Source organism: Mastacembelus armatus, chromosome 7 (assembly GCF_900324485.2).
Source record: "Mastacembelus armatus chromosome 7, fMasArm1.2, whole genome shotgun sequence".
In the NCBI taxonomy this organism is placed as follows: domain Eukaryota; kingdom Metazoa; phylum Chordata; class Actinopteri; order Synbranchiformes; family Mastacembelidae; genus Mastacembelus; species Mastacembelus armatus.
The window spans coordinates 9814004-9837797 of NC_046639.1; the positions used below are offsets into that span (position 1 = coordinate 9814004).

General features: G+C 39.6%; 1 protein-coding gene across 10 annotated transcripts in view; it reads left to right on the forward strand.

Annotated features, from left to right (window-relative positions):
- Window positions 1–18865, forward strand: part of plekhg5b (pleckstrin homology domain containing, family G (with RhoGef domain) member 5b) — a 67311-nt gene extending 48446 nt beyond the window's left edge. For 8 of the 10 annotated variants that reach the window (XM_026332483.2, XM_026332481.2, XM_026332490.2 and 5 more), the window contains 13 exons: window positions 9740–9931; window positions 11290–11466; window positions 12469–12564; window positions 12810–13010; window positions 13458–13568; window positions 13708–13857; window positions 13987–14124; window positions 14215–14334; window positions 14485–14617; window positions 14843–14958; window positions 15124–15281; window positions 15775–16803; window positions 17400–18865. In XM_026332483.2, the coding sequence (XP_026188268.1) occupies window positions 9740–9931; window positions 11290–11466; window positions 12469–12564; window positions 12810–13010; window positions 13458–13568; window positions 13708–13857; window positions 13987–14124; window positions 14215–14334; window positions 14485–14617; window positions 14843–14958; window positions 15124–15281; window positions 15775–16803; window positions 17400–17409 (2631 nt within the window). In that variant the 3' untranslated portion in view covers window positions 17410–18865. Of the gene's footprint in view, window positions 1–9739; window positions 9932–11289; window positions 11467–12468; window positions 12565–12809; window positions 13011–13457; window positions 13569–13707; window positions 13858–13986; window positions 14125–14214; window positions 14335–14484; window positions 14618–14842; window positions 14959–15123; window positions 15282–15774; window positions 16808–17399 lie in introns of those variants that run through there. The other 2 variants (XM_026332484.2, XM_026332482.1) reach the window with 1 other exon arrangement.
- Window positions 18866–23794: the final 4929 nt, after the last annotated feature.

Consider the following 23794-nt stretch of genomic DNA (forward strand, 5'->3'; position numbering starts at 1 on the left):
TCTCCTTTTCAAAAATGTCAACGTTACATAAGCCATCAATATTAAATTGCTTTTGAGTAACAGCTGTTCTTATCTAAACACATCAAGTTCCTTGCAAGACATACTGTTGCAAAAGGCTGTTCCATCACTTGAAATGTGAGTGGGCTACAGTATAACAGAAAAAAATGCAAATTCTCATATTTGTCAAGCTGCAACAGGCAAGTGATTGGTTTATTTTTTCTTTATATATTCTATAAACAAATTACTATTAATTGTTGTAATTAAACTTTCTGTGGATTTATTAACCAATCGATCAAATAACCTTTTCATCTCTAGCTAGAGCAGCCAGCTGTATGGGTTTTTGGGCTCACTGACAAAATTCCTTAAAAATTAGCAATTAAAATAGCCTCCTCTGCATAACAGAATTGTCACTGAGGAGGAGCTGAACAAGGGGGTTGCTAAGGAAATTCCTCTCTGTCATGAGCTGCGAATTTTGTTCAGCACCATAATATTTACATGCACAGTAAGTGCGGTGCATTGACTCAGGTTCAGGCAGTTGGTTTGTGGTGACTAGATATCCTTTCATGTGCTTTATTGGTTGTTAAACACCTTTGAGAGAAGTTGAGACCCACTTACAGGTGAGTTTCATTGTGTATACGTGCACACAGTAAACAGACTAGTCTTGATGTCATCTTTGCTTTGGGCAAGGAAACAGGTAGAGGCTCGGTTAACGCATTGTACTCCCATCTGTGCTGGTAAGTCACTAAGGTTAGTCATCAGGCGGAGACATAAACATTGCAGGTTGCTGAGGAAAGCAGAGTTTTAGTCATACAGTTTCTAGCCTTCTGTGGGTGAGTGGTGAGAGTAATGTCAGTACTAAAAAACAACTCTGTTGCTGTCCTCATGGGGGCAGTAATACGGTGCTTGTGATACTCTAATAAAAGCTGCTGAGCTTTATATTGTTCATGTTGCTGATTATTTGTGCCAGTCATTTTTAAAATCTTCTTCAGCTCAAACATACTGTATGATCTGCTTATTGTTAATTTAGTATTTGACACTTGTGATGTGCTCTTTTATCTGACATCACAACTACATTGGAATTGAGAAGCAGGAGACAGCTTGAGTTCAGTTGTCAATGGATTAGATATGAGTCTTCACTGAGGTAACACAGCTTTTGTGAAGGGAAAAAATATATTGGATATAAATTAATTTCAAACTGCCATTTTGATGTATTCCAACATATGTTAGGAAAAAATGTCAAATGTTCCCTGCCTATGACTTATTAAATTAGAGTATTTCTTGATTTTATGATAGTAAAACCGAATATATTAGGGTTTTAGTGGCTAGTCAATTCAAGTGATATAATTCACTACATACACTCTTGGAAATTGTGGTGAGTATTTGTCACTAGTTTTCTGATGTTTTATTCACTAAGTAATCCAATAAAAATGCATCTGAAGAGTATTTGATCTAGTAAAGCCATTTTATGAATTCTGCCTTGGACCCAAATCAGTGTTTCCCTGCAGCAGAAACCCTAATCTGTTTTGATGCAGGCCTATAATTTATGAAAGCCATTTGGAAGACATGTAAGCACTGGGTTCTGTCTTTGAGTTTCTATGGATGCAACTTTGGCATTCACCGTTAAACACGTGAGAGCCTTCTTTTTATGGAATCAAGGGCTTTGCTCACAGAAGTTTATATATTTGACTGGATTCATAGCTTGGCATTATAGCGGCTTATGCCAGGCATCAGAGGGAAAGCAGCCAAGTCCTGTCTTTTATGTGCTGAGTTACTCTTCTGTTTGAATGTGGCATTTCAAGTTTATTATTGCATGCATACTACATTTTATAGTCTCTGACAACATTATAGGCTGCAGAGAGCTTTGATGATTAGGATTGATTATTTTACAACAGGGAGCCTCAGCCAAGCTCTCCAATTCATCAGAAATACATTCCAGCCCTGCTGATAGTTCCCATTAAGTGTGCCTACCCGCCTGTGCCCCATACTTATTGCACCATCTGCAAATAATGCATCCTTTTACACTGTTATAATATCAGCAGTATATCAAATCACCTTTGATGCACACTGACCTAAAACAAGTTCAAATTTTAATCTTCATCACTGAAAAGATATGTCTGTGAAAAATTCAGACCTATGTTGAGGTCTGCTACATCCTCAGTTATGATGTTTAGCTACAAGCTTAATTTTGTCAGCTGCAGTCACATAACCGCTCTGAATTAAAGGGCAAATTGGAAAGTTTGTGTCACACGTAATGCTGGGAATCCCCTTCAGTTGATAATAGTGGTTGCTGTGATTCTTGTTAGCTATGTGGTAAGCTGAAGGCATTAATACCCAAGGTCAGGGCTTACGATGTTTTGCTCCATATTGAATGATGTTGGAGCAAAAGCAAAACCTAACACATATCGGAAACATGAATTATCGTTATTTCTGGTATTGTATCAGAGCAAATTCTGGGGAAACACACTGTTCAAGGCCTTTTCCTTTCCTTAAAACAGAAAGTAAAACCTCACTTTACAGACTTTACAGTCATAAAGATAGCTCAGCCATCTGGGACCTTGCGATTTGAGGTAAGCCCTTACAGTAGATTGATCCTTCCTCCCTTTCAGTTGGCACTTCTTACATAACACATATCCACCCGTTGGATTAGCACAGCAAATACAAAATTAACTAACTCAGCCACTCTGTCACGCTCCACCGACTGTATCTGAATAAGTTTAATACATGAAACCCGTGTAACAGGCTAATGTCTATTAACTTACAGCAAGATTATTTGATCCAGGGGCTGCGATCATATTACGGTTTGCAGTGGGCTGGTTTGGGTTTCCTAGGCAGGGTTATTCCAGGTAATGGATCCTCTGTGTGTGTGTGTGTGTGTGTGTGTCTGTGTCTGTGTCTGTGTCTGTGTGTGTGTGTGTGTGTGTGTGTGTGTGTGTGTGTGTGTGTGTGTGTGTGTGTGTGTGTGTGTGTGTGTCAGTGCTCAGGTCTTTTATAAACTATTCTCTCTTTACTCAGGGAAAAGCTGGACTTATAAAAACTTTCACAATGTTAGAAAAAAATTATTATTCAGGTCTTTTGTATCCACACTAATATTATATAGGTTCAATATTACAATGATTACTATATTGAATAGGTTCAATATTACAATTCCTTAAGGTTCACATTAAAGCTTAAAACAAATAATTGCATCTAAATCTGATTAATTTTCAGCTTTTTATAGTCATACTTTTTGAACATCTTAGGTTGATCTTTGCTTGGATGCAGTGAATCTTTAGAAGATTTTGACTGTCATTGATGTGTGATATTGTATACAGACTAGTCAATAGGTTAATTGATGAGATAAATTAATGAATCATTTAATTGTCCTTTTGAAGAAAAAACTCAAGAAGTCTCTGGTTGTTTTCTTAAATGTGAGGATTTGCTTTCTTGGTTTTAAAATCTCTGTAACTCCAAAAAACTGATAATTTCTTAGAAGTGAAAATAACTTTCTCTAGTTCATACATTCAAAAAGAAAACAGAAACTTCCGGCTTTGCATCAGGGATGAGATTGTGAGCATTGTGTCATAATAAGCCAGGGCTCAGTGTTTGGGAAATTGGTGACAAAAGGCCCCAAAAGCCTTCAGGGCTAAGGACAGATAGATAGGAAATGCACGTCAACTGTTCAGACAGTAAAGGGAGTGGCAAGTGTCTTCTTTTGTTATTGTCTCCACACTGAACCTGATTATGCAGTACCACATTTATGTTCTTGAATCACAGATGGATTAAAAGAAGTTTGGAATCATATTGTATTCATGCTATTGATAGTCAACTGATGAGAGTGCACTTTAAGGAAACCATAAGATGTAACCAGAAGCAATTGTCATTATTTATTTCCTCCTTTTCAAACTGGGTCACACATTTTTAACCCCTCCATTACACAACAGTGGGTGGTACTTAGTGGAGTTTCTCAGTCAGTCTCTCATCTAACAGACACCTCTTGTCTTGTTATCTGGCCTCTGTGATATCACACAATGGGGACAATTGTCGATCAAAACAGAGCAACTTTGAATCACAATGGTTGAATCAGTGGCAGTCACATGGGTATTCATTGCTACATGAAGTGCTTTTTACAACAGCCTGTATAGTTTGTTAATAGAGTGAGAAGTATCGATGAGTGAAGTTTGTAAGTGTTTGGCTGCATGTGGGTTAATTTCACTTCTGATGTCAATTTTACTTCTCAGAGAATAAGAAATGACGCACATGTATGTGCTTCAATGAAGATATTAATAACAGTAATAATAATACAGTTACATGTGAGTTACACCAGAGTACAATATACATGATGCAGATTTTAATATACTGTACAAACTAGATATTATAACAATAAATTGGAGCTGCAACAGTTCTGTTAATCAGTTATCAGCATATAGTTTGGATATTTATCAAACTAGAATGTAATATTGTGATTTTTAACTTCTCTAATCAGAAGACTTGCTGCATTTTGAGGTTTTGAATTAGGTTCAGGAAAACAGACATTTGTCACTGACTTGAAAAAAGTGATCTGCAGATTCATTTTATTAATAGATTAATAGTATATTTCCATATATTATTTCATTGTAATTTAAGGGAACAAAATGTTATTTTACATAACACTAAGATAAACTAAAATTCTGAGTTCTGTGTTACTGTTTAGATCTAATATTAGAATCGCTGATCTGCTTTCTATTTGCAGAATCCAGCTTATTCAGTTTCTGTGTGTGTGAGAGATATGAATATATATATATATATATATAAGGCGTGTTTGGTAGTGTGCTCCCTAATTTAATTAATCAGGTGAAGGAGACTATATTTATTCACCATATGGTGTAGGAGGAGCTACAAGCTGAGCAGGCTGAAGAGTTGTGTGTGTGTGTGTGTGTGTGTGTGTGTGTGTGTGTGTGTGTGTGTGTGTGTGTGTGTGTGTGTGTGTGTGCGTGTGTGTGTGTGCGTGCGCATGCTTGAAACACAAAGAACTTCCCCTTCTGCCTGAAGGTGTAGCTTACTGCTGGTTGAACACACACCTGTATGATTGTTAGGTGTGTGACCGTTGACCTGCAGTACACAATGTTTGCAGGATCAAGTAAGCAGTCAAGTTTACAAGTAGCAGCGATATATCTCTGCTCTGCACTCATGTACGGCTTGTGATTTCCTGAAGATGGAGTCTTCCTGACTTTTGGAATTACCCGCTGTGCTTGTTAGTCTGCCAAAACCTTTTCTATATAAGGTTTGGGATTTGTTTCATTGTTTTTTTTGTTTCTGTGGTAAATGGTTCGATTTGGTCGACTTTCATCCTGGCGCAGCTGGGACCTGCTGCATGTTGACTCAGAGATTCCTGAGTCACCTCTTCCTGACACAAGACGAACACCAACTGGCTGTCAGGTGAGATGTTTGCCGACATGTCTACATCATCATCAAATCATCCTTAAATCATCCTAAAAAAAAATCAATAAAGCCATTTATTCAATTATTGTTTTGTAAGCAAAAATGCCAAATTTGTTTGCACCACCTTCTTGGATGTAAAAAACTTGATGTTTTTCTCTGTCACAATAATCATAATATACAGTCAGTTGCCAGTTTATTAGCTAAAATTAGATATAACTAATGCAGTGTAATGCAATAGTCCTGGTATCTGGTTTTTATTAAAACACAAAGGTGCTCCTTCAGCTTTATGGTCATTTTGAAAACTCCAGTTGATGATGCTGTTGAATCACATTTGCTGCTTGTATTTGTATTAATATAGGGAATTTAAATATTGAGACACCCCTCCATAATGATCATACAAGTAGATCAATAACTCTAAAAAAGAACAAATGAACACTATCACCTTTATAAGAATTCATTGCAGAACAGCTGTAGGCTGTATTAGTTTTTAGGTGTACTTAAACTTTCAAGGGGAAGGTTTGGGGACATTTGAGGGAAGAAGATAGCCATTAGTTGCAGCCCTAACATGTTTCAATCTGTTTCATGTTTCTCTTGATTTAATATACAAAAATGTTTGGCCACTATCCTTGGCCATTGTTGTCATTAATCCCATCTGCCCTGCTGGAACCATCAGAGCTGCAGTGTTAGCGTGTATTGATTGAAGTGTGATCGCACTGCTACAGTGGAACAGGAGCACTCTCTAACCTTTTGCTGAAAGCTTGTATTTGTTGTGGTGGTGGTCATCGGATGTTGATTATTGGAACTGAAACGGACTTGGAGCATGCATTGTATATTGGCCTGGAGGATCCTTTTAGGTTCTGTTACCTGGCTATGCACATGTGATGTGTGCCTACGTTGATGTGTGTTCAGGCTTTGTAGAAGGTCAGTGTCATGCTGTTTTCCCATCATTAATCAATCCACCTGATCAAAGGTAACTGTTATCAGTAGTTTAACATAAAAGAAGAAGCAGAGGGCAGAGAAAGAACAGGGTAGGGGTGAAGCTGCTTTCTTTGTCACTACTTATTTTAATACAATATGTTCACCATTTAAAGATTTTCTCCTTTCTGGACCAAGGTTAATGCCACAAACCATTGTGATAAGATAAGGCTGTGAGCAGACACAACACAACACTTTGATATCATTAACCTGACTGGCTCTCAGTGATTGTGAGTAGCTTTTTCTCTTTTACTCCTTTAAGGGCAGAATTATTACTCAAATTTGCCGCCACATTGTTCTATATAAAAAGGCTGACCTAGGAGTTGGAGGGTCATTGTTAACCCTCCTGGATGTCATGTTCATCGTCACAACTGTAATGCCAGGATGTGCTTAGTTAAACAGACATTCCTTAAGTGGATTAGTATTTACTGTGAGGGTATATTTGCCCAAAGAATCAGTGCACAGTACATTTCATGTACTGGTGAGACAATGAAATATGATCCTAAGATATTCAGTTTATAAAGTGAAACAAATGGATAAAATAGAGCAAAGCTATGAATAGATTATCAAAGTCATTTCAGATTCATTTTCTGTTCCATCCCTAGAACCTTTACAGACTGTTCTCCTACTTCAAAAAGAAGTGGTGCACTTGCTTGTGCTTATCTACTGGGCATAAGCAGCCCATTAAATGTGCTGAAACAAGCAAGTAAACAAAAGGAATTTCCCGTCTGGCCATTATCGGGGCATTTCTTTCCTTGTTTTGGCCAACATGGCATGGCATTGTTCAGAGGTCTCCAGGCAAAACAGTGATTGAAGATAACATAAAGAATAGTGGACCAACTTCCAAATATGAGTAAAGAATGAAGCGCCCCATCTGTTTACAGTCACTCTTTGTTTTATTCAGATAATTGTTTGGAATAAAGCTAATCTTGCTTTAGTTTGGGGAAAAAGATGATCAAAGGGCATAAAGATGCCAATGAACAATAAAAACGTGTTGGTTTTTTAAGGCTGTACATGGTTAGTTTATTTAAACCTGTTCAGACTAACCCAAAGAGTATCTGGCAATTCCACAAACCCCAGGATGTGTGTTTGAAGAAGGTACTCCCTACCAGCTGTTCCCCCTGACTCCACCTCCAAATACCACTTTTTTTTTTTTTTTTTGCTCCGGCCCTGCCTCCTTTTTCCTGCCCAGCACAATGAGGCAGGATCCTTCTGGTTGCTATGACTTCCACTCAGTGTCTGTGTGAAATGCGAGCAGGCTGCGCACTTCAGTGAGAAGGTTCCACCGCCGACTGTTCAGACAGCAGGACAGGACATAGAGACGTCCTCGGGTTCAAAGAAGAAGCAGGGCTCGTGCACTGCAGGACAGGAAAGCCAGACAGCACACCTGGTGACTAACCCAGAACCTGTCAGCTGGAACAGAACTTCAAGACTGAATGAAGTTCAGCGCAAGGCTCTTGGTGGGGTACTGTGGCAGTGTCACAGTAGCTGTTCAGCTTCTTGGATTGACTCTGCTTCATAACTGTGGAACAACAGTGACAGCGTGGATGTGTGTGTTTCACAGTGGAGACACAGTAGAAGCTAGAAGTTGAGAGAGAGCAGCAGTTGGCTCCAGAATGGGCTGCGATTTATGAATCCAGCTGAAGAATTAGGATGGTTTTTGTTACTTTTGACATGCCACTGGCTTCAATGGTGAGCACTGTTAATGTGGTGTTGGTAGCTTCTTTCTGTGTATGCTTATAATTACAAATTATATATATATATCTATAGATATATATCTATAGATAGATATATCTATAGATATATCTATCTATATATATCTATAGATATAGATATAGATATATATCTATACATAGATATATAGATATATCTATGTATCTATATATATATATATATATATTGTGTGTGGTGTGTGTGTCTGTATTATCGCTAAATTTGTAGAGGCAACAGCTGGCTCTTTGCTGAGTAAAAACCAGGCACATAGACTAAAGCCCAGCAGTGTGCTGTCATTAGTACAGGGTCCACACTTTCCCTGTTTGTCCATGGAGATACCTTTGTTCTTTACCAGTCGGTCCACGCGTTCCCACAAAAAATAATCCCTAAATGATTCCAGGCTCATTTTTTTTCCACTGAAGCCATCCCAATTTTCTGTTTACTCTTTTTCTCTATAGTTTTTGTTTTAAAGCGAACAGCTGCAGGTCACTCTCTTCTTTGGTAATCATTCAAACAGAGGGAAAAAAGTTGTTTAAAAATTAGCAGAGCACCCCCACACCCCTGAGTTATTTAGATTTTTGTGATATATTTCATTATGTTATATACACTGTGCATGTCTCAAATGTATAAATCTTTATCAGTAGTTTTCATGAGAAATGTTTTTCTCCATAGATTTAAATATTGGCTGTTTTCTGGTTTTGTCCTCCTCCATTCTACAGATTTAGTTTGATTTACTCACTAAATGCTCTGTGAACCTTTTCCCCAGCTGTCATTAAAAAATGGAAGAGCGGAGTTGATAAAAATGTTATGATATGCTCATCTTTTAGTTATTCCTGTGAACTGTACTGAGTTAAAAGCTTTACCTGCAACAGCAAGCACAGCACACCTGAATCTTTTGACAGGTCTGTTGGCGCAGATGAGTAAGTGGGTGAAAAACCGTACACTCTATACTCTTCTCTGCTACCCAGCAGCCTAGTCTAAAGGTGTTAGGATGTTTTGATTGCTATGTGTGTGTGTGTTTGTGTTGGGGGTGGGGGGGGGTGTTTGATCAGTAAAAGAATTTCACTGGAATGGCAATAGAAACAGTGTCAGTGTCCTGGAATGTAAGTTCCTTGTCGCTGTGTTTGAAGGGGGGCCAGTGGCCTGACTCCCCACCAACAGATTCCACAACACTGACACTCATAACGGTAAAAACAACTGCTTCCTCAGATACCGAGGTAGCCCCTGTTTGTTTGCTTTGCTGCTGCTCGTAAAGTGTCAGAGACTGCATGTGTGAGAGTGCATGGCAGGGCCTACTGACAGGGTAACAATGGATGGGGAACAATGGCCAGACTCAGGCTGTCTGTTCTTATGGAACAACCTCCCTCCTGCTCCTTGTGATGTAATGAGCAAGGAAGTGGCCCTCCTTCCCTCTCCTGTTTGTGTCTGACCATTAGGCTAGGTTTAACGGTCCTGCTGATGTCATCCCAAAAACCCCCTCTGATTTCCTGTTTATCCTGTCTGTATATTTCTCTCTTTCCTTCATTGTTTCTGTCTATCTGACTAACTGGAAACTTTTGTATTTCAAAAAGATCACTCATGCTGTCTTCTTTCATTTTTTGTTTTGTGTCCTACATTGTACTGTGCTAATTTTTCTCCACCCTGTGTTTTGCAGGGTCAGGCGAGAAGGAGGAAGAACATGACAGAGTTCCTTGGGGAAACCAATATTCCAACTCCGGATGCCCTGGGACAGATGGGCGGCTCTCTGCCCAGTGTCGGGGCTGGACCAGACAGCTGGAAGAACCGTGCTGCTAGCCGCTTCAGTGGTTTCTTCAGCTCCAATGCCGGTGCAGGTCCCTTTGGAAAGGTAACACTGATCACATCAAATGCAACTGTACGTTGAGAACTGGCGAAGTGTTGCACTTTCTGGAAAACTAAAATTGGAAAGCGGCACGGGATAGGTTTGTTGCCCAGATGTGTCTCAGATAACATTAAAAACAATAAAAAAACGAACAAAGCAGTAGCAAGCACCACTGGGAGGAGGTCAGAAGGCCATATCCCCCTAGTACCGGTGAGGTAATTTCCCTTCAGAGTCTCCTGACTTGTTAGCTCATACACTTTCCTCCCAGCAGCTTTGGAAATGAGTAAGTGGAAGAAATGCCTTATGTGCTCACGTATTTGTATTCAAATTTTCAGATATTAAAAACTCTAAAATGAAAATTAAAGATACAGAGTTAGTTAATTTTGAAAAATACAGTTGTTCGCATAATAACTAATTGGATGGTGGTAGGAAATCTGATTGCTTTAGACACAAAAGAACAATGCTGCACTGTTCTTACAGAGAGGAATATTAGATACTAGACTACCATATGTAGCCAGTATCTGGTTAACTGGAAATAGTAGGAAACGCTGGTAACAAAATGTGCCTTCAATCACGTCTTAAGTTTACTAATTGAAATGAAAGCACAAATTTCAAAGAATTAAACTTTTTTTTTTAACTTCTGGATGAGAGCTTTTCTCCACTATTTAATCAGCTTTCATTGTAATGAGGCACACGCCCACACACACACACGTGTCTATTGTACCTTCCCTCCTGAGGTCACATCCTGCACAGTAGCAGATGTCATATAGAGACAGTGTTTGTCAGTCATCTGTCTGGATCAGGCTCATCTGTATTCACTTTGTCCATCCCCCTTCACCCCTACAGGGCTAGAGGTCTTCCACTGGGACCAGGACCTCCTGCACCCTCCATATTGCAGGGTTAAATGACCAGTGCCTCCTGTCAGAAAACTTTGAAAAGAAGCACTAATTCCTGATTAGTTTTCTCCTAAATCCCCTGTACATTTTCCCACCATTAATGAACATATACCTTTTTCGAAAGGTTCCATGAACCATAAACTACTGGTCCATCTTCCTCCTCCCTCCTTTAGCTTTTGCCCCATTCCCATCTTTTCTATTGTTAAAATGGTCTCAATGTGCAGAGCTCATTTTCATAACTACATAAGGCCTGCCAGTGTGAACAATGACCTGAATAGCAGCTGGTTTGGTTTTAAGAATTAAGATGCCAGTAAGGACAGGATTTATATGCTAATATACTGCCTCATCTACATACAGTTTAAATGTGACAGTAAAATATACACTTAGTTTCATATTTCGTCTTGCTGTCATAATGTTAAACTTATTCCATCTAAATAGGCTTGTTATTTTTAATTGTTCTTATCCCAGGAGGTGGACCGTCTGGAGCAGCTCCAGAGCAAACTCCACTCCTACATGCTGTTTGGGCTCCCTAAGGTGCCACGACAGCTCTCCTTCCACCAGGACTCCTGGGAGGAGGAGGAGGAGGTGGAGGAGACCAACCTGGCCCTGGAGGACAGCTGGCAGATGCTACTGGACAACTCAGAGGTACAGTATACACATGCCAGCTATGCCCTACACTACACACACACACACACACACACACACACACAGATATATATGTATATAGGTCATTTAATGCAACCTAGAGACTATATGAAGATGATTGGTGTGGGGATGTATTATATTTAGGCCCTCTTATGGAGTTTTAAAAATGAATCCAATGCTCACCCCCAGTATTGCATTTACATTTATATGTACATTTATACATTTTAAATATGTTCATGGATTAATAATTGTCATGATTTTAGTATTTGATTGTTTAATATAAATCTGAATGGGAAATTTGAAACTAAATATAAACCTGGAAGAAAAAAAGAATTCTAGAAGCACCTCGGCTCTCAAAAATCACACAGTACTTTCTCTTCACTACAAAGAGGAAATATATAACCCTGCCCTAGATCAGGGGACTGTTGGTGCAGTTTTGTTGCTATAATAATAAGATAGTAAGACAAGTGCATTGGCACAGGAGGGGTACTGACACAAAGGACTTTGGTGTTGGAAGCTTTTATCATACTTTACACTTTATCATCTTTTTACGATACTTGACAGTCTTTGGCACAGTGCATCATTATTAATGGTTGTGACAAGAGACATTTTATAGTTTCATATATGAAATGTTTCTTCATGTAAAATTCTTTTGATTTTGCTTTATTTTATGTAGGTTTGCAAAAAGAATTGAAGTGTTTTTCTTTTACAGATACTTAATATATTATAATAAGTTATATATAATATATATTATATTATAATAAGTTATTATAGGTTATACTTGTACTATGTTGTACTATATATTTGAAATGCTGATCATGTTAAAAGGTCAGTAATTAACCTTGTTGCATGCAAAGAAAGATTTCATTCATTCAGTGACCTCTACAGTCCCAAAACCCTATTGATGTGAATAACATGAATGAAATAGTGAAAGGCATGATGAACCGCTGTAACGCTGTAACATTTAAGAGGAAACATTTATTAATGTGTGTCTTTGTGCAGACTTTGACAAGGCGGCAGTTCCACCAGCAGGAGGCAATATGGGAGTTGCTCCATACAGAGGCAACCTACATAAAGAAACTCAGAGTCATCACTGATGTAAGTACAAAGAGGACTGTGGTCTAATGGTTTCTTTTCTGTAAAACATAGACAAACAATGAACTTTTTGAGGTGTAAAAATAGGAAACAGCCTTTTTCATTACAGTGTAGGCTGAATGAGCTCAGTAAGCCAACTGTTTTAAGTGTGAGGCTGATTACCTTTGAATTGAATTATGTCAGCTTAGTGTCTCATTCATATTCTGTTAAAACACTAAGATTCATATTGTTTTTGTATCACTTTCCAGCTCTTCCTATGTGGGCTGCTGAACCTGCAGGAGAGTGGGCTCCTGACGGAGGTAGAGCCCGCCAAGCTGTTCAGTAACATCCAGGAGATTGTCCGTTTGCACACATCCCTGTGGAACAAGGTCATGGTGTCAGTCCTGGAGAAGGCCAGACAGGCCCGTGCCCTGCTTGACCCCACTGACCTCCACCACGGCTTCAGGACGGTCAGTTGTTGTTATAATATAACTAATAAACTGCGTATGCAGACTCCACATGTACCACAAAAGAAGGATCTCAAGAAGCTATGTGACAACTTGTTAGAAAATTATGCAGGTGAAATTAGACCTCAACAATATGTAGATTAAGATAAGTTTTAATTAGTAAACATCTGCACATACAGACATAATATAAAACACATAATACACACAAATAATTAAACAACAACAAAACTGATACAACTGAGAATTTTGCCAATAAGCCTGAATATGTAACTGAGTCAGAGGGAATTGTACACACCTGTATAGTTTATGAATAGAGTCGATTAAATATTTTTGGTCTTATACATCTAAAACAGAGTTGGCTAGAGACTGGGGCAGAAGTAAATATGTTTTCCCAAATGTTGATGTAGTAATATCTCTGACGCAGGTCTTTGTTTATGTGTGTGTGTTCAGTTTGGCTCCAGGTTCCAGCCGTACATCCGTTACTGCATGGAGGAGGAGGGCTGTATGGAGTACATGCGCACACTTCTCAGGGACAACGAGCTCTTCAGGACCTACGTCACGGTTAGTTACCTCTGCTCCCTTGCCTTTAGGCCGGTCCCAGATACTCAGAGTACACTCCGTACTGATACAATCCTGAGATTTCTTCATTTTTTTGGCTCATTAATTGTTTGATTTCCTGTCTTTGTTTGGCTTAAATCAGTGGGCAGAGACCAATAAACAATGTAACCGTCTGAAGCTGGCTGACATGTTGGCAAAGCCTCATCAGAGACTGACCAAATATCCACTCCTGTTGAAGAGTGTTCTCAAGAAGACAGACGACCCTTCTGCCCGTGACATTGTCAGCAGCATGGTAAGGTTATTGAAAAATGTATTATGATCTAAAAATATGCTTTTTCAACTGACATTCATATAAAAGTCAGTCAGATCTTTTTGTAGCCTTTTGGACATGGTCTAAATAATAGTGTTTGTCTTCATTAAGGTGGCCACAGTAGAGGGCTTCATCAACAGCGTGGACTCCCAGATGCGACAGCGTCAGGAGCAACAGAAGCTGGCCACCATTTCTGCCCGTATAGAGTCCTATGAGGCTGTTGAGGGCAGCAGTGAAGAAGTGGAGAAGGTGAGGTCCATTTCTGGGCCTTTCTAATTCTTTAAGACCTCTCTGTTCTGTGAGACTTTGAGATTCATGCTTTTGTTTTTTCCCTTTCAGATCCTCAAGGAGTACAACCACTTTGACCTTATGGCTCCCATGAGAGGAATATCACCGGAGGAGACTCGACAGCTGCATCTGGAGGGAGCACTGAGGATGAAAGAGGGCAAAGACAGTAGGGTAAGACTGACTTACACAACTGCTTGTAGACACATGATGTGCTCTTTCTTTCTTATCTTTTTCATGTTTGCTTCCTCACACAAAATAACAGACCTATAAAACAATGCTTGTGTTACTGCCAGTACTAAAAAGGGTTTATTTTCCCTATAGATGGATGTCTACTGTTTCCTGTTCACTGATCTGCTGCTGATTACCAAGCCAGTGAAGAGAGTGGAGAAAGTAAAAATCATTCGCCAGCCTGTCCTCATTCACAACATCGTCTGCAAGGAACTCAAGGACCCCGGTGAGCATTCCTATGGATTCCAGTTTTGAGCTAATCATTATTTTCATTTGTTGAATTATTGAGCATTTTTTGAATAATTGCCTTGTCTGTACAATATTAAAAATAAAGACAAATGTAATTTTCTCTGGCCCAATAACTTTGAGCTGCAAAAATGATTAATTCAAGCTGAAGTTAGAACTGTGAACCTACTCTTTTCTTATCTGTGCTTTGCTTTTGACTCTGTAGGTTCATTCATCCTCATCTACCTCAACGAGTTCAAGAGTGCAGTGGCAGCCTACACTTTCCAAGCCAACAGCGCCACCCAGGGACGAAGTTGGATTGATGCAATCTGCAATGTCCAGGTTAAAGAGCCAGTTTCAGTCTCCTTAGATCACATGCAACTGTGTGATAGGATTTCAAGAGAGCACCATTTTTTTTTTTTTTTTTCATTTTAGTTTTATTTTGGTTTAAAATTAAATCCTGCCTGCTGTGGTTTTACTTAATCTGTGGGAATGATTTTTCTGTAGAACCAGCTTCAGAGGCTTCACGCAGCAGAGGTCCTCCGGCAGCAGAACAGTCTGAAGAGATGTATGGGGGGTGAGGAAGAGGAGGAGGAAGAAGATGAGAGCAGTAACTCCACTACAAGTTCCCCATGCCTGAGACACAAAGACCAGCAAAACTCAAGGTATTACAATATATACACTAACTCAGTCTTAACATTGTAAATAAATCACCACTTTCAAGAAGGTGACTGCACTTGTGAGTGTAATTTTATTAGACAAGCAAGTCACACACATACTGTTCCAGTTTGTTTATTCAACCCACACAAAATCAAGATTAAAATTGAACATTTGTGGTTATGCAAAGGGCTGCTTATTTATATTTTGCGAACTTTTTGTAAGCATTAGGACTGTGTAGATTAATTTTATCACCTTACGCTAACCTACATTAAGCTACCAGCTCTATGGACAGATATGATGTTGGTGTTATCTACTGTATCTTTGCAAGAAAGCAAATAAGAACATTTCTTTAAAATGATGAGTTATTCTTTTACAATGACATATGAATGTAGCTCCAGTTAAACTGCTTGTACTCCATCCATGCTATCTTGTGAGCAGCACATTGTTGTTGTTGTTAAGCCTAATCATGAAATTAACCAAGCAAACCTCTCCTTTCAGTCAGTCAGATGGTTCCACTGAGACCCTGTCAGTGATGGACGTTGATGAAGCAAGTGAACATCAGGAGCCTCCAGCCACCAATAAGGCCTTTGGGGGAACTACTAAGGAGGACTCAGACTCCGATGTGGCCACCTTGTCTGAGGTTGAACAGTCTCAGTCCACGAGCACCCACACAATTCAATCCAGTATTTACTCTGAGCCCAACAGCGATGAACTCGACCCCCAGTATCGATCTCTTTCCATGGACAGCGCATATGGTACCCTCTCCCCTGAATCCCTCCTCAGAGAACTTCAGCCACAGCCCAGTGAAGGAGAGGAGATCGAGGAGCAAGAGGGAGACACAGAGGGCCAGGAGGCAGAACAGGAAGAGGCAGAAATAGAGGAGGTAGAAGAAGAGCAGGAGGAAGCAGAAGAAAAGGAGGAGGAGAATTTGTCACTTGGGTGCCAACTCTCAGTGGTCCAGTCCTCTAAACCTCGTCGGCGGCCTCCCGTTCAGCCACGACTTCACAGCCTCCAGAGGCTGTCCACTCTGACCTTATCCCGCTCTGAGGACAATCTCCTGCAGCATTTCCATGGTAAAACCCCCATATCCCACACGCACTCATTCAGCTCCGAGGAGCAGGACCGATCACAGCGTAGAGGCATGGACACATTATTGCTGGCACACAGTAAGAGCCTGTCCGAGCTGGGCCAAAACTGCATGGAGCTGCTCTCCAATGACCTCGACCAGTCAGATGACTGCTTGAGTATGAGCATGCCATCTGAAAAACTTTATGCCAGCCTGACGAGAGCGGAGGCCAGGCGCAGCCACGGGGTGGCTGCTGGGCAGTGTGAGTCCCAAAGCAACAGCTCAGATGGAGAAACGTCTCTTTCTGCCTGCATAGAAAATAAGTCAGCGGCCACTGGTGGTTCAGGGGAAATTATGCCCAAAAAGAGGAAATCTCCAGCCAACCAGCACAAGAAGCTGACACTAGCTCAGTTGTATAGGATACGCACCACTCTTGTCCTCAATTCCACACTCACTGCATCGTAAGTCTTTACTAGATTTCCTCCATTAAAGGAATAATTTCACATTGTAAGAATAAACCTGTTTTCGGTTATATTGCATTATCATTACTTCTCTCATATCTGTGCAGTAAACACTGTATGAGGCTAAAGCTCGAAGTCAACTTAGCACAGAGACTGTAAAAGTGGGGGAAGCTAGTATAGCTTGTGCTAGCCCTGTCACTAAATCCACCTAGTGGCTTCTGTAAAGCTCACCAATTATGTATATAAAAATTTTACTGCACTTGACCAAGAAACAGCCTGGCACATAATCCTACGTAAAACCACAACTTTATGATGAAGATTTCACACCTGAGTTTTTGTCCAGGTGAAATAAAAGAGATCTATATTGTTAGGGAGCCTTAGAAGTGCTGTTTCATGTTTGGATACTTTTGAGCCAGTTTCCCACTACTTTCAGTCTTTGTGCTAAGCTAACCAAGTGCTGTTATAGCGTCACATTTAGTGTAGACAATCTTCTGAGCTGAACCTTGCCAAGACAGGAAAGAGGTGGTTTTTACACTAAATGTAAACCGTTGAATTTAAAGGAATTTATTGTAAATTTGTTTTTTGGTTTCTTTCAGGGAGGTATAATGACTCTTCTAATCAGCTGACCAGTGGCATGATGACATGATGAGTAACAACACTTGTCTTGTGTAGATGGACTGAATTTCTTGAGACACAAATGCACTCTCTCTCTTGCTGCCCTCTCCCTTCCTGATTCTTTTTGGACAGTGATGACTCTACCAGTTCTATGTTTCAGCAAAAACAATCCTTTTTTTTTTTGGCTGGTCCATTGGTTTCCTGAATTTCTTGAGTGGTAGGGAGAGGCAGAGAGACATTATCTGCTTGCACTTTGCAATGGAAGTAGCATTATGAGGGCTGGAACCTTGAGTTGGACTGCCACAACCCTGCATCCTACACTCTGCACTGGAGAGAAGGTAGAACTGAATCCCTTCTCCGAAGACCCGGACATCAAAAAAAATGCTCTCTACATGTGACTTAAAAAACAGGACCTAGGACATCCATGACTCCTGATTTGTTTCAACAAAAGAAAAAAATTGCACCGTTACTAAGGAGTGAATTTATATTTACAGTCACCTTGAATTTGAATTTGTTTTTTGTTGGTGTCTATCCATGCAAAGAGTTGTGTGTGTTTGGATGGATGTGGATGCATATCTGTGTTTGAATGATACATGGTCCTCGATTCTTGACTGAACCGAAATGGACTCCAATCTCCTGTGATTACGCTAGCACACCCAAAGAGGGAAGATCTAGGTAGCTGGTTGATTCCATCAACAACAAAACAAAAAAGCATACCCGGTGGCCATGTGGTCCATTCTAGCCAATCATAAAACAACTACATTACCACAGAGAAGGACTTCCTTCCTTACTATTAATTTGGATGAACTAATGCCATTTGTGTGTGGAACTAATAGGAAAATGACTTGATTCTAAGACAATGACTGAATAGGGGTGACCAAAGCTGTTTTGAGGAAGTAGCTGCACTGCACTATATCTATACACACACATATATATATATATATATATATATATATATATATATATATATATATATATATGTGTGTGTGTGTGTGTGTGTAATATACATTATGGCTTGAGTGTCCACTCACCATTAAGGACTGCATGTATTAAAACCACATACACAGGTGCACAAACAAGAATGTTTTCATAGGAAAACCAACAAAAAAAATCTTCACTTCAGTAATGCCTGTGTTACAGCACCTTTCTCTGTGATAGATCATTTCTTGTGTTTCTTTAAGTTGGTAACATTAATAAGAGACTGAAACAGTTTAGGTTGGATATTCTGTAACGAGTGAACTGGCTTTAGAAAAATGGCTTTTTCCAGGAGATTAAAAAAGAAATAACTTGTTCAGCTTTTCAGATCAGTGATTTATTCCGAAACTTTGCCCAAACCAAATAGGTTAACTCTGTTTACTTTAACTTTTTTATGTGTAATATTTATTATGCCTGCTTTGTTATATATATATATATAAGATATTGTTTATATTGTTTGCTTCCATTATTTGTTTTTTTTTTTTGTTGTTGATGTAGTCTTAATATTTTTTTTGTTTTTTTTGTTTGTTTTTTTTTGCCAGGCATGAATGTGCTATGAACCAAAATCACGTGTTTCCACATTCAGGAATGAAAAAGTGTCTTTCAAAATAAAAATGCTGAACTACTTCCCAATCCCTGTTTTAGTGGTTTAATCCATTATAATGGAGTGATTTGAGGGGAAGGGCTGACGCTGGATGACATCGCATTAAAACAATATGAACTGGTTGTGCTGCTCTTCTGTGTTTTTAACACAGACAGACAGTAGGTGGCGAAATAATCTTTAGAGAGGTGAAGACAAATTCCACCATAGAGGTCAGTGGCTTTGTATGGCAATAATTGCATCATATTTATTTTTTGCCGATTTTAAACCAAAGCAGTGAATGTAAATCCTCAAAAAAAGTAATGCAACATGTAAAAGTCCTGCATTTAAAGTAGTAACTGAAAAAAACATGTTAAATACCACAACTAACCATATTTATTCCATCCATCCATTTTCTATACCCACTTATTCCTTAACCAGGGTCACGGGGATCTGCTGGAGCCTATCCCAGCTCTATTTTGGATGAAGGCAGGGGTACACCCTGGACAGGTCACCAGTCCATCACGGGGTCACACAAAGACAAACAACTCTCATACTCACATTCACTCCTATCGACAATTTAGAGTAACCAATCAACCTGCCATGCATGTTTTTGGACTGTGGAGGAAACCAGAGTACCTGGAGTAAACCCACGCCAGCACAGGGAGAACATGGAAACTCCCCACAGAAAGGTCCCTGATGGCTTGCGAACCCAGGGACTTCTTGCTCTGAGGCCACCATGCTGACCTCCTATAAAGCACTTTTGCCTATATACTGAAAATATGGATCAACATAAATTCAGTATTTTTGCCTGACAATACTTCAGTGTTGACTCCATTATTTTTACTGTCTGGATAGTCTCAAGCCTGCAAGAAAGTGAAGTGACAGAAATTCGACATGGAGGCTGTTATGGTTATAAAGGATCAGCAAAAGTGGAGGTGAAGAGGAGGCAGCCGGCTGTGACAACAATCATAGTGGTGATGGCAGCAGCTGAGACAACAAAGCACACTGTAATGTTGTACCTCACTGTGCTATAGGAGAGAGACAAGTGTGATAGCCTGGTCACTGTCTCTCGCAGACCTGGCTGGAAAGCAAGGTGCTGATTCATTAAAGTCAGGTGCAGGAGGAAAAAAAGAAAAGCTAGTGGGAACAGCAGAGAGGCTGGTGAGAGAGCCTGGAGATGGCTGTGGATGAAGAGGTAGTTCTGTTGGCAACAGCTAACTAGGACAGATGCTGAGGTCTCATCAATCCTGGCTAGGTCACCTGAGAGAGTGTGTACAATATAATACAAGTACAATTAATAAAAAAAATAAAATAGAAATACTGAAGTCATTCATTAAATGTTACATACTGCCTATAAATGCTAAACAGGGAGTGTTAGAGTTTCTGAACCCTTATATCAGAATTATCTGGGTTATAACAGCCTTCATCTGCTTGGTTTAGTTTCTGGGAACTCAGTCAGATCATATATCAGATACAGCTGTTTGACTAGTCCTACCGTCTGCTTCTGCAACCCAGAATGTTCAGTCCAGTCAAATCAGACTACTCTCAACAACAAAGTGGGACATGTGTGCGGGACATCAGAGCAGAGCAGGGCCCGGAGTACCAGGAAAACGTCATGGCCAAGGTGTATTTACAGGTGATTATATCAGCTAATCGGCAGATTACAGCATGTTGAGTCCACACAAAACCCTAAACTGCAGAGAAAAGACAGCGTGGTCCAGTGGGATTTTCTGTTTAATCTGGTCCCAGAATGAAACAGCCCCTCCCGCTGTCACATCTGGTCCACTGGGATTTATCGTTGTAATCTTTGATTTTAAAACAATTTTATTGTGCTTTACTGCTGATAGGCTGGACTTTAATTATTAAAATGCAGCTTTCTATTTTAGCAATGAATTAATTGCACATGCTTGTTCTATTAGCCTTTACTAATGAGGCTGTGCCAGTCAGCTGTAGTCCCATGATGGCTGTAGGCCAGGCTGCATCCAGTAGGTTATTTTCAAGAATCATATGGCATATTGAAAGACACTGTGGAAAATTTGAACTTGGTGCCTATCCTGAACAACAAACAATTAACCTAGGTTTGAATACCTACATTTTTTGACAATTTTGGGAAGAAACACAAAGTTCACACACACTTTGCACAGCCTGTTTTGTTTACTTATATGTCATGTGTTCTCTGCACTTGTCTGCAGAGGTTTAGTGAATGTGTTCGCTGCATGCAGCTGGGGCAGTGGGGAGGTTAACACCACTTTCTGTGGCAGATGTCAAATGCCATGCTGTAAAAAATGTCTGATTAACACAAAGGGGCACTTTGGCAAATCCTGATTATAGGAGCACTTTCAGTTATTAAACTCTGTCAATCCCCTGTACTCTGTTTGAGCGGGGATTAAAACCAGGTAGACACCATTGTCTATCTAAACAATCCCTCTTTAAGCTCTAGTGGTTTCCTGGTGCCCTGGCCTTGCCTGGCCTGGCTGGCTGCTTGCCTGCCTGTAATCTCAATAGTGGCTTATAGGTCACTACTACCACTACACATCTCCATTCATCAACATCATCCCCTTTAGACTAGGGACTAGATGATTGGATTTAGGACATGTTTTACAGGAGCAGAAAAAAGAGAACAGCAATTGTAAAGCATGTTTACAAGTGCAGCGCTGTGAAAAGGCCCATGGATGAGTGGCAGCCATATGGAATGGATAACCATGTGAACATCTGCCCTCGATCAGTACCATGCACCACTGGACTGGTGGCTGTGACCTTCACATGATGTACAGAAGCATCTGGACCTTTCCTGCTCCCACAGACCAGTTATTAAGCAGACAAGCAGCTACAGAGAATGTGTCATTTGTAACACTCTTTGAGCACAGTGATTATGGTGATTTTGGTGTTCCAGTTAACATCCAGGTTAAAAAATAAACCTATCTGTAAAAGCCAAAGTCAGGGCACTGATTAGTCAACTAATGTTATAGATTCTTAGGGTTAGTTTTAGGGTATTTTACTGTTGTTACATCTGTCATTGGTGAAATGTAAGTGCCGTCACTCAAGACATATGACACTTACAAAAATATTCTGCAAGAGGTAAAATTTTCCAACAAATTTGAGAAAAGTAAAAAAAAGGAAAGAAAACAGATTTATTAAGCATAAGGAAAGGCCGGCTCCGAGGCTGAACAAGATTAGATAACTGTATGTAAAGTAGATCAATTAGCTCCACCTCAACCATCAATAAATGCTGCCGACACACCGATGCATTAAGAAAAATAATTTAATGTCATGTTTAATACTTTGGGCAAATCTATTTTTGTACTTGTAATGAAATATTCTTTAAAGAATCGTTGAGTACTTCCAACTCGTCTGTTTGGATGCCTTTTTTTTAATTTCTGAAGACACAATCCCTAAACAGCATCAGCAAGGTGGTAAATGTGCCAGGTGCTCTCAGGCATAAATTCATTCCACAAATACGTGGCATATGCTTGAGGATCAAATTTCTTTATCCTCACAAAAGTTGTATTGTTTTTTTATATTGAGAGAGCATAATGTCCGACTTTCATGAGACAATATAAACTCCTCACCTCAATAATTGCATCAGCATATAAGAAGCTTACTGTAATTACAATATTGTCTTCTTAGGGAAGCAGCCTAAAGCATGAAACACAAATCTCTCATTTCTAAATTAAATGAAAACTTATTCAAGAGAAGCTACACTAGAGCAGGACAGAGGGATTAATATGTAAGTCCACCACATTTAATATTTACAGAGCAATCACACAATTAATCTGACAATGTGTTCAATGTCTAATAGCAGAAGTGACTTGGCCCTCCATCAATATCTGAACTGTGTGTGTGTGTGTGTGTGTGTGTGTGTGTGTGTGTGTGTGCGTGCGTGTGTGTGTGTGTGTGTGTGTGTGTGTGTGTGCGTGTGTGTGCGTGTGTGTGTGTGTGTGTGTATGAGGTTGGGGTGAGGTGTTTACAAGTTTGCAATTTATGACCCAAATGCAACCCATTGAAGGTCTACAAGAGATTTATATTTAGTCAGAATGTAACTGTATTTTGTAGAGCTAAATGTAAGACATGACAGAGTTGTTGGCTTTTAAAGCTAGACAAAAAAAGAAAGGTCAAAAAATGAGATCATGTGCAAAATAGATATGACAGACAAAAGCTGTGAGAAATGTTAATATGGTCTGAAGGCTCTTGTGCACTAGCTGTGGGGAAATAACTGATAAGACATATCAAATTTCACTTTTACATCTACCTTTCCCCCAGCACCTGGGGTGTACTGTAGCAGCATACCAGACCTTTGTTGTCATAGTTATAGTAATAAAAACATGGTTTAGGTTATGAGACAATTTTTGTTAGGTTTATGCACAACATACTAACCGTAGTGAACAGCTACAAAGCTGTTTGACTTCAGATGTTAACAGATGACACACAAGTTAATGTGAGTCAAATAATTTCTTAGCTACATACTGTACAGTGTCACTATGGGTTTAACATATAATTAACATATACATTTACTTCTACATGACATCTATAAAATATCAAACCATGTACAAACCATAAATAAACACACACTAGAAAACATTTGGTTTGGAGTAGGCCCCACTGAAGTAGAATCCAGGCCACTTTAGTGTCTTATCTGCCTGTCCTTCTCTCCTCTAATGTATCATGTTTAGGAACTACTGGTGAAGGAAGTATTCAAATCATTTTCTGAAGTATCAACTGAAATGCCATGCTATAAAAATTCTCCTTTACACGTGCTATGAAAGTACAGTATTATTAGCAAAATGAATCAAATCAATCAATCAATCAAAAATAAAACAA